Consider the following 15,277-nt stretch of genomic DNA (forward strand, 5'->3'; position numbering starts at 1 on the left):
GGATTGGTGGTGTATGAGAACGACCCCATAAATGCATGGGCTGATTTAAAAAGAAGAAAGGCCAAAGCCAATAGGGCTCGCCATATGGCTCTGCCAAAGCAGACCCACTGGCTTTGTCAATTGTTTTTGCCGTTGCTATTCAGCATAGGCATCGCCACTCTTCCATGCACTGTGTACTCAAAAATTATGTGATTTGCGATGGCATAACTCTTATTGTAAATGCTATTATTTTATATGGCATACGTGAAATAATATGAAAGTGTATAAGCAGTGCATGGAGAGTGTGTGAGTTGTAGTTAATATAGTGTGGCTATTCAGTTCAATACAGTGCGTATGGAGGTGAGCGAGATATAATAACTTGAAGGAAAAGTGTAAATGATAAATTAAAAGTATGTTTAACTTTAACACATTATAATCTTTGTGTAGTTTAAGATTGATTTGTATCCAAAGAATAAATAAAGTTAAAGTAATTTGAAGGTGGTGTGTAAATTATACATTTAAGTTATAACTATCATTTTAGAATTTCTGTTTGAGTAGTTTAAGGTGGGCTTTGATAGAAAGAATAAATAAAGTTTTCCTAACTATAACTAATACTTAACCACTGTTTTTTCATTGAATTTAAATGTGCTTCTTTAATCTATATATATATAAAAACGAATGTCTGTCTGTCTGTTTGTCCTTTATGCATTACTACACCATTCATCCGATCGCCATGAAACTTTGGGAAGTTGTTGAGTACACTCCCGCGAAGGTTTCTGGCATACATTTTTTTTAAATATCGGCCCCCAGGGCCCTCATAATCTTTCGAATACTGATGTACGCAGCAGACGGAAAAACAACAAATCGTGTAGCCACAAGCACTCGAATAAATAAATAGAATTAAAACACCATTCATCCGATCGCCAGGAAACTTTGGGAAGTTGAGTACACTCCCGCAAAGGTTTCTGGCATAATTATTTTTTAAATATCGGCCCCCCAGGGCCCTCATAATCTTTCGAATACTGATGTACGCACCAGACGGAAAAACAAAAAATCGTGCATCCACAAGCACTCGAATAAATAAATAGAATTAAAACAGCATTCATCCGATCGCCAGGAAACTTTGGGAAGTTGTTGAGTACACTCCCGCGAAGGTTTCTGGCATAAATTTTTTTTAAATATCGGCCCCCCAGGGCCCTCATAATCTTTTGAATACTGATGTACGCACCAGACGGAAAAACAAAAAATCGTGAATCCACAAGCACTTAAATGAATAAATAGAATTAAAACGACACTTTGAAATGTTTTCCATATTAAAATGAATAAGTTTCAATAAAAATGACAATGTAAATTGAATGTTATCATAACGAGTTTCTTTGAATTTCCTTTCTTCGGAGATCGCAGCAACGCACAACGGGTAAGCTAGTTTTTAATAAAAATGTGTCTTGACTCGTACAATACAGGGTTGAGGGGCGTGTCGTTATGTGATGTGTCATACAGCAGAGTGGAAGAGAGTGTTGTAGTGTCATAGTAGCATGGATTATATGGAGTGCTACAGAGTGGAGTATTGTTTGGTAGACAGGAGAGGTGTAGAGTGGTGTAAAGTGTCATACAGTGGGGTCGAGGGGAACTGAATATCAGAGTGGGGTAAAGTATCATACAGTTGTTCTGGCATCTCATACAGTACAGTGCTGTAGAGTGGAGTACAGTGTAGTGGCGTAGCACAGACTGGAGTAAAGTATTGTGGAGTGGTGTGCTGTACAGTTGAGTGGTATGCTGTGTTGCAGTGTGTGAACAACTGTCATAGTGGAGTACAGTGGATTGGAATAGAGTGGAGCACAGTGCTGTAGATTGGAATAAGGTAGAGAAGAGTTTGGTGGAGTATGGTACAGTTGAATGGTATAGTGTGTTGTAGAGTTAGGTAGCATACAGTGTGACTCAATGGAGTGGCGTACAGTGGAGTGCAGTAGTGTATTATAATGTAGAGTGGAGTAAACTGTGGTGGAGTGGCGTAGCAGGAGTTACGTAGAGTGGCACAGAGTGGAATACAGTGGAGTAGGGTTTGGTAGAGTCTAGGGGGTCGTAGAGCGGAGCAGTATAGACTGGAGTGGCGAAGAGTGCAGTATCATGGCTCAGAGTATCATGGCACAGAGTGGAGAGACATGGAGAGGGGCGTACTGTAGAGTGGGGTACAGTGGAGTGGCACAAAGCACAGCAGCGCAGAGTGGTGTGGCATACAATGGAATAGTGTAGAGTGGAGCGGTGTCCAAAGAAATAGCGTAGAGTGGCAAGGCATACATTGGAGTGACGTAGAGTGGAGAGGCATACAATGGAGTTGCATATAGCAGAATACCGTACAGTGGAGTGTCCTAGACTGGAATTGCGACCTGCAGAATGGTTTAGAATCAAAAAGCATACAGAGGTGTGGCGAATAGCATAGAGTGGAGTAGCATAGAGTGGAGTAGTATAGACTGGAGTTTTATACAGTGGAGGTGGGTAGAGCGGAATAGCAGCGAGTGGAGTGGAGTTGCGTAAATTGAAATAGCGTTGGGTGGATTGGCGTAGGCTGGAGTGGCGTACAGTGGAGTGGCATACAGTGGATTGGCACACAGCTGAATAGCATACAGTGGGGTGATGTGGAGTGGCATAGAGTGAAGTGGTGAAGAGGGAAGAGATTTAGAGTGGAGTTGGGTACAGTGGAATTATGTAGAGTGGATTTGTGTAGAATGGATTGGCATAGAGTGAAGCAGAGCACATTGTTGCGTACAGTAGAGTGGCATACATTAGAACAGTGCAGAGTGCAGTGGTGTAAACAGCAGTGGTGTGCAGTGGCGTAGAGTGGAACTGCATATAGTGGAGTGGTGTAGAATGGAATAGCGTAGCATGAAGTGGCACAGAGCTGAGTTGCATTGAGTGAAGTACAGTGGAGTGGCATAGTGGGGTGGGGTTCAGTGGAGTGATGTACAGTGGAATAGCATACATAGGAGTGCCAGAGTGGAGCGGCATAGAGTGGAGCGGCATAGAGTGGAATAGTGTACAGTGGTGGAATAGCATACAGTGGAGAGGTATAAAGGGGCGTGGAGTGAGGTACAGTATACGGTTGTACAATCAATTTGCATTTTGGTGGTGAACATTTAGGTGGTCAAAGAGTGAATAAAGCAATAGAGATAATAAAGGAAAACAGACTGCACATTGTTTTCTCAGTAGCCTTGAATTTAGAACGATGGACCATCTCCTAAAGGGAAAGAAAACATTTAGGAATGACAAGAGGCATCTCTGGTCCCAACAATGGCACTGTATTTTGGCATTATCCTAATAAAGTGAAAAAATAAAGGATACAGCACATTGTTGAGCAGAAACTTTCGGGACTTCTCATGCTTCAGGATAGCGATGGTCAGACGGAGGTAGTGAATCTGAAAAGAAAGAGGATAATTTATAGTTTACATTAAACCTGATTTGCCTATTGAAAAATGTAATGCAGTATAACCTGATATCAGAATACAGCCTTTGCGATTTCAATAAATGAAAACCCACTTTTATGCTTGGTAGGAAAGTAGGATTTTGAAAATTACACAAATGTAGAGGCCAGAAGTTAATAAAGAAATCCAAAGTACCCAGTATAAGAAACAAGTATAGACTTAAAAGACAGGGTAGGATACATAATCAGGAAAGCAAATAAGCCCATATTAAGAACACAAGCGTGCCGACCATGGAGTTCAAGAGCTACAAGCAAGACCAATCATGCCCCAGAAAAGAAGACAGCAAGTTATTTTAAAAATCCAAATAACAGAAACTTGTAGAATGTAAATACAAAAAAGAAACGGATTGTGAGACGTTGGCCTGGTATATGATGTCTACTAGTTAAAGTGGGCACCTTGCATCGATTCAAACAACCCATATGGTGATTTAAGAGGTCAAAGATAACCTTAGAAAGCTATCCAAGTGGTAGCTGTGGGGAGCAGCCTTCAGGCTTAGTCTTGAAGAAATGTTAAGCAGCTTGTTTCACCAGAATGCAATCTTATTGTATTAATTAAATAAAGGTGAACCACACAGTAGTTATAAGAATATATATTTATTATTATAACACACCTTAAATACCTCACCGTATCTGCTACTCACAGATTAACACAAAACACACAATACTGTAGCACAAAAACAAATTGTAAGTAGCACTAATACACAGTGGGCTCCATGGGGAGACCAAACCATATACTAAAATAGTGGTATAACAACCTCGAGTCGAGACAGTGTCTAGAGGATGTAGAATCGCTGGGACCCCAAGGAACCACCCAAGGTGAGTAAGTAGGGACCCCACGGAGGATGGGTGCAGTGTGTGAGATCACAACTGCGTGCTACGTGCAATTCAATGGGAGAGTCGGGGTTGCAATTTTCAAGTTTAAGGACCCTTCCCAGTGGATTACGAGGAAACCCTTTGGAACATAGAAGGTTGGAGAGTCATCCCACCAGTGGATACCGAAGGACCGGAGTTTCCTATCCCAGGGAAGCCAGGTGCATAGGGTTGAAGTGGCGTCGGAAACCGCAGTCGTTCTCAATTGGAGTCTTCAAAGAAATGCCACTGTTGGAAAAAAAGAAAAGTGTCCGGTGAAACGCACAGGTGGATTCTTGAAGGAAGGAACCTGAAAGCAGAGGGGACAGAGTCTGGGTCTCTCAGGAGTGGCCAGGGCCTCGGTCGACAAATGCCACTCAATGTCGGGTGCTTCAGGTGTGAAGTTGGAGATCTTGACTCTACAGCTGCAGGGACCAGGAGACGTCGAGGATGACCAGGAGCCGGATACGAGCTGTCCCACGAAGGAGGTTGAGTTCTGAGGGGTCGGTGTCTGGCAGGATCATTAACAAGCCTTGGCAGCGGCAACCCACGAAGAAGGTCGAGGAAGGTCATGGTCTGGCCCAGCAAAGACCAGTTGACTCACCACAGCAAGGGGAGTCAGGGTAGGCCTGGAGCAACCAGGGGAGCCCATGAAAATCAGTGTACCCCCTTAAATGGGCCCACAGGGCGAAGGCACAGGAGTCGCGAGTGGACCTCTAGCAGTTACACAAAACTACAGCTTACAGGGCACAGTTTGCAATGCTGCCGAAATCCTTTGTATGAAATGTGCGCAGAGGTTGGGGCTATCAATAGCCCAATGCACTTGGTTGGGGAACGCCAACAAACATATGCACTTGCAAATATACGCGGTGCACAGGTGTTCTGGTTATTCGTTCCCCACGAGGGATACTGGCCTCAAACTTGGTAAGAGGGCAGATCGAACTAAAGGAACGTAGGAAGCCACCTCCTGTGTTGCTGGAGCCATCAGAGTCCGCAGGAGCTCAGGATCAGCAGACCGATCAGTTGTGTTACGGTGCCTGCAAACGCAGGGGAGTAACTTCTTCACCCAAAGGGAGATACGTCGGTTGTTCTTGATGCTCCACAGGTCCTGAACGGAGTCTGAATGGTGCACAGACGATGCTTTGGATGGAGAGGAAGACGAAGTCGCGCCCAATCGAAGTCCAGAGTGTCCAGACAGTCGAAGGTCAGTGGTTTCTTGATCAGAATCTTGTCCACATCGAATTTAGGGTCCTACAGCCAGGTAAGCCCTTTTGTGCCCACGGAAGAGGGTTGGACAGATTCAGGGGACCCTCCCAGGGGAGGGTCAGGACAGGGGGGAGGCTACTCCCACGTCCTTTGTCCAGTTTTGCGCCATGGGACTGGTTTGAACTGGACTATGCACAGGGACACCAAATGTGCCCCTCGTGCAGACTTTCAGGCATGCTGGTAGTGCACCAACCCAGCTCCAAAACAATAAATCCTGTCTGAGAGGTGGTGACACCTCCCTGTGACAGGATGCCTATTGTGCTGCCTTCCTCTGCTCGAGCTTGGCTCAGCAGTAGGAAGGCAGAAATGTGTCTCTGGTCAGCAGCAACCATTGTGTGCTGTCTGGGTCGAGAAGGCTGGTACCGGGAAGACCAGGGACCCCCACTAAGCTTGCTTCTGAAGGGTGGAATCATACCTCCCACACCGAGTACCGGTGTGGAGGTATGAGTCCAAGGTGTTTGATACCAAACATGTCATGGTTTTTGCAGTTGTTTTCGAGATAGCATTTTACTCAAGCATTAAATGCACCTCTACCTATATGTCTGGCTGCGTCACCGGCAATCCGGGAGAATGGTCTCCGAAGGCTGCAGGGGTGCTCTGCTCATGCAGGGGCACCCTCTCCCTTCAAACTCAGCACCCTGCCTTCAGGATTGTCAAGGCCTGCTATAGGGGTGACTCATAGGTTTTAAGTGCAGTGACCTATAGATATAGTAAACACATATCTAATGCAAGTGGAGCATGCACCATTTTACACAGGCTGCAATGGCAGGCCTGTAGTTCCATTTTGCATGGCCTCTCATGGGTGGCAAAATAAATGCTTCAGCCCATGGGAGACCTGTGGGGTACCTAGGCCCTGGGTACAAGTGTACCATATACTAGGGACTGACAAGGGTACCCCAGTATCCAATCTGGAGTGTACCCATGTACATAACAAAACCAATTTAGGAGAAAGCAGATAGATTGGGGTCCTGATTAGTAGGATCCTAGTCAGACTAGTCAAAAGACAGCAAAACACCAGGCAATCAGATCCTACCTTCCTATCTTCCTACACTGATCAATTATCTCGATTTATCAAGTAGCGTAGTAGTATATCACAAGGGACGGGAGTAAAATAAGAGAAGGAGACCACAACGGAAATGGTAAAGTGAAACAAGTATTATTTGAAGGTAGTTATAACAGCACTATGGTACAATTAAATGTATGGTGACCAGAACACACGAGTGAGCACTGGGCATGCTGGTGACAAGTGACGGAGCAGTGACACAGGGGTGAGAAAGTATCAGCGTGAACGTGGTCAATGATATAATAAACTTATATACAATCAGTATTTTAAATTTGGGATGAATAAATTGATCACTGTACCATTTCCGTTGGGGTCTCCTTCTCTTCTTTTACTCCTGTCCCTTGTGATATACACTACTATTTTTAATTGCCCTTGTTAAATGATTTCCAGTTGAGACATTGTTGTTTTGTTACAAACTTTACCCGGTCTCATCTGGGTTAACAGGTCAACTCCTGTAATTGTTTCCTTAGATGAAACTGTGGCCTGACCAGAACAATTTGGTATACAAATCCATCCCACATCACTGTGTCATTCTCTACCCTTAGTAGTCCAGACACATCAGTAACATAAGATAAGAGGACCTAGTTTGAAACAGCATGACAGAAAAAACAGACGCACAACCTTTTATGGCGGAACAGGTGTCATTAACTGCACATCAACAGTGTTTGATTGCGGTCCTCAACTGTGCAATTTTGCATACTCTACCTAGAGTTAGAGAATAAGTACTTGGTGGCATGAGCCTTGAACGGTTTTCGGCTCAAATAACCCAATGTTCTTTATCTGGAAATGCCCTTGCAACTTGTTAGAAGGTTGCAGATAGTAAAGAATTCAGCTGCTTGCATTGTGGCAGAGGTCTAAAGATTAAAATCATATCAATCCTATTTTGTATTAGTTACACTGGTTGGCAATTAAAAACAGAATTCAGTTTAAGTACTTATGTCTCGTCAATAAATTATGAAATTTGCATTTATCATACACGGTACGATAAACACATGCCTATTTAAATTTGGGCAGGCCAAAGCTATTGGAATTTAAGGGAGGAAAAGCCCCTAAAAATACTGGGACACAAGGATGTTGGCGCATTAAGCACCAAAATCTGCTTGTTAGGACCCATTTTAGGGGATAAACTAATAATGGCTGTGAGGCCTTACTGAGGTCAAGTAGATAAGCCTTAGCATCCAATTTACCCTTCCAATGTGGGGAATCCGTTATCAACACAGATGTTACCCATTTGACCCGGGTACTGTCCATGCCAACATGTATAGGCTGGGCAAACAAGTTCTTAATGTCCTTAGGGAGAATAGGCAACATCTCGCTCCCTATGGCAAAGAGGACATGAGTGTAGTAGCCCAAGAGAAGCAGAGTGTGAGAAGTTGGCCTGATATATAATGTTCACTATTCTAGGGAACACTTTGTATCAATCCAAACAACCCTTATTGATGTCTGGTTGTAAGTCAACCTGATAGACCAGCTATCCTAGCAGCATGGACACGTGCAGTCTTTAGGCTAAACTCTAGAGGGCGTGTTAAGCCAGCTGTTTTACCATCACATTTACCCCTTGAACACCAAGTGAAAGGACACCACACAAGTTGTTATGAAAATAAACAGATATTTATTTATAACAAGACTACCCTGAACTCTTTATGAGTCAGGGAGCTAAGCACACAACAAAACTCTTACGAAAATACTTCAAGTCGCACAATTTACACAAATGCCCGAGGGGCACGAAAAACCATATACTAAACAAGTGGAATGCGAAATTACTAGCAGGTAAGTACTATTCTCATAGGCTTTAGAATCGCTAGGACTGGACTACTGAACCTTTAGATTACAAGCAGGAGGCCTAGGGACGTCGTGTGCAGAGTGGGAACTCTCACGCGTAAGGCGGGAAAAAGTCTATGGAGGCTAGTAAAAGCAAAGTTAGTGTTCTTGGGCGAACCCGACTAAGTAGAGATGAAACGACAGTGGATCCTGACACTTAGATAGTAAGACTATGCTGGAGCACCGAAATGCTCAGGTTACCTAGCCCAGGGGCTGCGGCTGCATAGGGCTGAAAAGACGTCGGAGATCCTCGTTGCAGTCTATGGAGCCTGAAGATAGAAGTTGCTGGCAGGAGACCAGTGAAGAAGTTCGTGGTGATCCAAGCCTGGATCAGTGAAGATGGATACCTGTAAGCAGAGGGGACCAAGTTCTGAATCACTAGCCAATGATTAGATGGGCACCAGGATGGCACCGGGCAAAGTCACCTCGACCAGGTGAGTGGGCGACGCTGGGCTCTGCAGTCTCTCGGACCAGGAGGCGTTGTCGGCGACCAGGATGGAGGGGCGAGCTGTCCCACGGTGGTATCTGCTGTAGACGTCGCTGGACCCGGGATTGGGGCAACAAGTCTTGGCAAATGCAAGCCCACGCGGTGGACTTAAAATGGCGTCTGGAGTGGACCAGGAGGGTCCAGGGTACTTCTCTGATGGAGGGAAGCAAGGGCCAGTCTGGAGCAACCAGACCAGCGGTGTTGTCGTCGAAGTTCGTCGTCAGGAGGGCCACTAGCCAACGGGCAAGTGACCTGGACAACGCGGTGAGCAGCAAAGAGCAGAAGGGCCCCACGCAGATCTCGTGGATGCAAGGGGGCTGGACTTCGGTGCTGGAGCTGCTCAGGGTTGGGGCTTCTCTTACCCCAAAGCACTCGGTCGAGGGTCACTCGGTAGTCGTGCTGGTCAAGCGTCGTGCAGTCTTGGAAGATGGCCGGTCCCTCGAGGTCTCGTCACACCCACGAATCACAGCTGGGCTGATGATGCAGGTAGAGGTCAGAGGTGCCAGGGAAGCCGGTTCTCGTCGAGCTGGGCAGTCTTGATCCGGTGAGGAGACTTACAGCAGACCGCGATGCTTGGTTGGTGCCTGCTGCTGCAGGGTGACTACTCCTTAGTCACAAGGGAGAAATCTTAGGAAGAAGTCTTGAGTTCCTTTCGTGGAAAGTAGTTTCAGGATTCAAAGATGATCTGATTTGGAAGGGGGCCTGCTCCTACCTTTATCCTGGGAAAGGGGGCTGGCACGCGACTAAGTCCTGCCCTTTGGGTGGGACTAGGAGGGGGGTGGTTACACCCCTCTCCTTTGCCGGGCTTTTCCCCAGATCAGGGGCTGGAGTGCCCCTGGAACTGGTTCAAGCCGGCCTATGCATAGTGAGCACCGGGGTGCCACTTGCAGTCACCTTCCTCTAAAGCCCTGCCTACCTGGGATACACAAAATCCTGTCTGGGATGGTGCTGGCACCGCCCCTGACAGGAAACCCTTTGTCCAGGCCTCCGTTGCTGGAAGGACTCCCAGCAGCAAGAGGGCAGACTTGTGTCTCGGTGGCAGCATCCATTTTGTGGAGCTGAGGCTTGAGTTAACTTTAACCGGGGTTACAGCTACATACATGTCGTGTCCCTCTAGAAGGGTGGAATTCTAACCCCGTCGCCAGAATTGGCGAGGGGTTAGTATTCCAATTCGTATGACACCTTACTCGACATGTTTTGATAAAGCGATACCAGAGTTGGCATATAACCGCGAGGATTATAATGCACTTAAGAGTATATGGTATGCGTTATCATGGAACAGCTATTAGGACTTGGTTCCGCAAGCTGCAAACGGGCTCAGCTCATGCCAGAGCACCATCTCACATTATTCCAAGCACTCTGCCTTCAGGATTGATAAGGCCTGCCATAGGAGTGACTGATAGGAATACATGTGTTTATTTTAGGGTTAGATATAGGTATACTAAATCTAAAGCAAAGGGTGATTACACCACCTTGCCCCAGCTGTCGTGCAGCCAGTTGTGTCAGATTTGGATGGCCAGCCAGGGGTGGCATAATACATGCTGCAGCCCCTGGTAGGCCCTGGGTACACCTATGCCCTGGGTACCTAAGGTACACTGTACAGGGACTGATAAGGAGACTCAGTATCCAGTTAGATATGTACCTACGGTACATGGAATCCATTTTACAGAGAGAGCAGTAGGCCTGGGGTCCTGAATAGCAGGGCCCCAGGTCAACTAAGTCAGAAAACCAGCAAAACACCAGGCAAAAAGTTGGGGGCAACCATAGTCAGGGATCTACCTTCCTACAAAGAGCATTAAAGGAAAGGCGAGCAAGATTCATGGAGGAAAAATACTCTTTTGTTATGTTGTTATGTTAAATGATTTCTAGAGCGCACAGCTGCCCCAGCAAAGGGGCGTCCCGGCGCTGTCAGACCTGAACCACAAAAATTTTCCAGAGAGAGCTGCACGGGTGTGACAGTCAAGTCCTATACAGATGAGAACAGAAAAGTTTTAATAGCCTTCCGAAAGGCAAGCAGGTCATCCATGACCCGGAGATGTAATGGCAAGGAATTACACAATTTAGCAGCTAAGTACCTAAACGAGGATCCGCCAGCCCTAACACGAGTAAAGCGTGGCGCAATCGCCAAGTGCTGTCCGCAGGAGCGCAGTGTTCGATGTGGCACATATGGACTCAGCAGACCACAGAGTAGCTTAGGGCTATTGGACTTCAGGATTTTGAACGACAAGCAAAGAGTTTTAAACTGAATTCGCTTGTCGACCCGAAGCCAGTGAAGTCCTTGAATCGTAGCCGCAACTGAGCAGTGGCGAGGGAGACCCACTAGCGCTCTGGCAGCAGAATTCTGAACTCGTTGCAGGCACCGAGTCTCTGCTTTGTTTGCTCCTAGAAGCAGGGAGCTAGCATAGTCCAGGCGGGATAGTATTGTGGACTGCACAATAAGTTGCCGCACTGCCAGATCAAAGAATTTCAGAAGCGGTTTAAGGCCCCTTAGTAGGCCAACACAGGTGGCCGCAGCTCTCTTAGTATGGGTCTGGAAGCTAAGAGTGGAATCCATCCAGATCCCAAGATTTTTTACCGCCAATTTAGGCGATGGCATAGGGCCAAGGGATGCTGGCCACCAGTCCTTGTTCCAATGAGTGGCATTCTTTCCAACCACCAAAACCTCGATCTTACTCGCGTTGAGCTGTAGACAATTCTCTGTCATCCATTGTGCTATGGCTGTCATCCCCTCTCTGAATCTGGTGGCTGCTCCCGATGATCCCTCAGCTAAGGTGATAACCAGCTGGGTATCGTCCGCATAGGACACCATCGTTAGATCCCATCTTTTAGCAACAGCAGCCAAAGGCTGTACATATAGATTAAACAGAGAGGGGCTTAATGCGGAGCCCTGTGGGTCCCCCTGTCCGATGGAATGGGATTGTGACAGAAACAGAGGGGCCGACACCCGAAAAGATCTGTCAGTTAAGAAAGACCTAAACCACTCCAGCGCCCTCCCAGTCACTCCTGCTGCCTCCAGACGATAGAAAAGGATGGCGTGTGATACCGTATCAAAGGCAGCGCTGAGGTCCAACAAGATCAGCGCTGCCCAAAGCATCAGTCCTTTAGGAGTCTCTCCGGTGAAGCAGGAGGGAAAGCATTTGGATTTACTTTACTAGCTGAGGCCTGCAAGACTGGGATCTAAGGAGTTGGATGCTGCTTCAGGAAGACTGGGTCCTCATGGTGCACATCTGTGGATCCAAGCAACTGGGCAGCTCCCTGAGGCAGCAGAACAAGGTTTGGAAGAACAAGTTACTTACCTTCTGTAACACCTTATCTGGTAGAGACTCTACTTAATTGCAGATTCCTTAACTTAAAATGTACTTGGGGCATCAGACTGGATCCAGAAAGGTTTCAGCAGTGCTCCGCGTGCTGGTAAGGGGCATCAATCAGGTCCGTGCCAGCTTCACCTCCGTCGCACAAGTTACTTACCTTCGGTAACGATATATCTGTAAGAAACAGTAGTTAGTATTAGATTCCTTACCTTAGAATATCCCCAGGCGTCAGACTGGATCCATAAATTTTTGCGTAGCAGTACCCATGCGCGTCGGTAGGCGTCGTCCGCGGCTCCGCGGCCGTCGTCGGCGCCGTGATGACGTCGTCGGAGTACTTAGACGCAGCCCTCGCGCGCTGACGTCAGTTCTTATACACAGCTTTTCCGCGGAAGAAAACGCAGAGCCATGATAAAAACCAACACTGGTGCCATGAAACTAGAGCCCTGAAAGGGATGACCTTAACCTTAACCCTAGATATCGGTTCGCAGAACGGGGAGGATGGGTGGGTCGGTAAGGAATCTAATACTAACTACTGTTTCTTACAGATATATCGTTATCGAAGGTAAGTAACTCGTGCATCGGAAAGAAACAGGTTAGTATTCAATTCCTTACCTTAGAATAGATACTCCAGCAATACCAACCCCGGTGGTGGGTCTGCGAACCAATAATCACACCAGAAAGTCCTGGAGAACGGAACGGCAGAAAAACCCATCTCTCCGGACTTGGCTGTCCAGGCAGTAGTGTCTAGCGAACGTGTGCAGAAAGGCCCATGTAGCTGCCTGACAGATGTCCTGCAAAGGGACAATATTATAAAATCATCATATTAAAATACATCAAGTATTCAGGTAGAGAGTGCATTATCAAGAGCCTATCCCTTTACATTTTTGTTTCTAATAATCCAGGCCCATCCTAAAAATTTCGCCACAGCTATATATATTACAGGGTTTGGGTTTGTACAGATGATTCTAGCAGCCACAATTCCACTCCAAGTACCCAACAGTTTAGCCATGGGTCGCAGCCAAATTCTGCGCGGAGCAGAGTAGGCCGGACACACAAAGAGTAGATGACTAACTGTTTCTTTGGGATCTAGGCAAGATGGGCAAGAGGTGCTTCCACCATTAGACCATCTGGATGTGAAAGATCTAACAGGTATGCTACCGATTCTCAGTTGGAAATAGAGCTTTCTATCCAGTGGCTTCGTTATGTCGTCCCAGAATGTCTCAAAACGAGTCTCATCCTTGAACTCCATAAACACCCCCATTAATGAAAGTGGGGGAATGGTCCTGAAAAGTTTCGAGAATATCATCTCCCAGTAAATCCCTTAATAGCCTTTTCCGAGGGAAATATAGCGTTGGTTGGGTCTTCCCATGTCTCCACCAGACCCAGCTCTCTGAGAACCGCTCTAATTCCAGAGAGCCATTTTATCTGATGAAAGACATCACTTTTGATAATGTCTAGAAGTCCCATGGCGAATATTTTCAGCTCCGGCGTTACCCATATTCGCCCACGTAACCAACAAAGAGTTGGTCATCCACCCGGAACCGACGTGTGTGATCAAGGTAGAAGGAGAGCGCACGTTTTGGGTCCAGACGGTGGTGCCTCTCTTCCTCTTTCGAGGGATGGGGAGGCGGAAAGAAGGTGGGCAAGGTGATAGACTGCCCGATGTGGAAGACTGTGACTACCTTGGGCAGGAAAGAGGGACGTGTACGCAACACAACCTTGTCTGGATGGACAGAAAGGAAAGGAGGTTTGGAAGAAAGAGCCTGGAGCTCACTCATTCTCCTGGCAGAGGTGATGCAACCAGGAAAGCAGTCTTAAGGATAAGAAGACGAAGAGGACAGTTATGAAGTGGCTCGAAGGGAGCGCACATCAGAAAGGTGAGAACAAGGTTCAAGTCCCACTGAGGCATCACGAAAGGAACAGGAGGGAACATATGAGTGATGCCCTTCAAAAACCTATTTACAACCGAGGACTTGAACAAAGAGGGCTGAGAAATGGCCGAAAGATAGCCCTTGATAGTGCCCAGAGCAGAGCCCTGCTGGGCAAGAGAGTGAAGAAAGAGGAGAACCTCAGAAAGAGGGGCAGAGAGTGGATCCACAGCCTTTGCTGTGCACCATGCCACAAATCTGTTCCACCTGCAGGCGTATACCGTTTTTGTGGAGGGACGCCTGGCTGCCAGAATCACATCACAGACTTCAGGAGGCAAGTCTCGGGTTCGGGTTTGGGTGGAGGACCGTCCCCTGCTGCTGCGACAGAAGGTCCTTCTGAAGAGGCAGACGAATCGGAGGATCGACTGACATGCGGAGTAGCTCGGGATACCAGTATCTTCATGCCCAGTCTGGAGCCACAAGGATAACTTGGACCCGGTCACGCCTAATCTTCTTCAGCACTCTGGGTAGAAGTGGTATAGGCGGAAAGGTGTACAACAGACCGCAGCTCCACTCGCAACGAAAAGCGTCGCCGAGCGAGTGCCGCTTTGGAAATTCCAACGCGCAGAACTGATGACATTGTGCGTTCTCTTCTGTGGCGAATAGATCTAACCAAGGCTCTCCCCACTGCTGAAAGAGGCCTTGCGCCACGTCCGAGTTCAGACGCCATTCGTGATCCATCATGCACCGACGGCTGAGTTCGTCCACCCTGGCGTTCAGGGAACCTGCCAGGTGTTGAACCACCAGGGTCACGCCCTGATGTTCCAGCCACTGCCAGAAGTGCAGAGCCTCCTGGCATAGGGTCCACGACCCCACCCAGCCCTGTTTGTTGCAGTACCACATGGCGGTGGTGTTGTCCGTGAACACCTGCACTGCACTCCCCCGGACAGAGGGGAGAAATGCTTTCAGTGCAAGCCGGATCGCCCGCAGCTCCAGAAGGTTGATGTGGAGCCGGGACTCCGCCGGAGGCCAGAGGCCTCTGATCTCCGCCTCTCCCAAGTGGCCTCCCCAGCCCTGAAGAGACTCGTCCGTCACAACTACGTGCTCCAGTTGGGTAAGGGAGAGGGATCTGCCGCTGATCCAATCGCGGTCCTC

General features: G+C 47.4%; 1 protein-coding gene across 3 annotated transcripts in view; it reads right to left on the reverse strand.

Moving 5' to 3' along the window:
- RNF123 (ring finger protein 123) overlaps positions 1–15,277 on the reverse strand; it is a 1,600,675-nt gene that overhangs the window by 1,205,001 nt on the left and 380,397 nt on the right. For all 3 annotated transcript variants that reach the window (XM_078661207.1, XM_078661208.1, XM_078661206.1), the window contains exon 15: positions 3,319–3,392. In XM_078661207.1, the coding sequence (XP_078517333.1) occupies positions 3,319–3,392 (74 nt within the window). The remainder of the gene's footprint in view (positions 1–3,318; positions 3,393–15,277) is intronic.

The sequence above is a fragment of the Lissotriton helveticus genome, chromosome 9 (genome assembly GCF_964261635.1).
Source record: "Lissotriton helveticus chromosome 9, aLisHel1.1, whole genome shotgun sequence".
Lineage (NCBI taxonomy): Eukaryota > Metazoa > Chordata > Amphibia > Caudata > Salamandridae > Lissotriton > Lissotriton helveticus.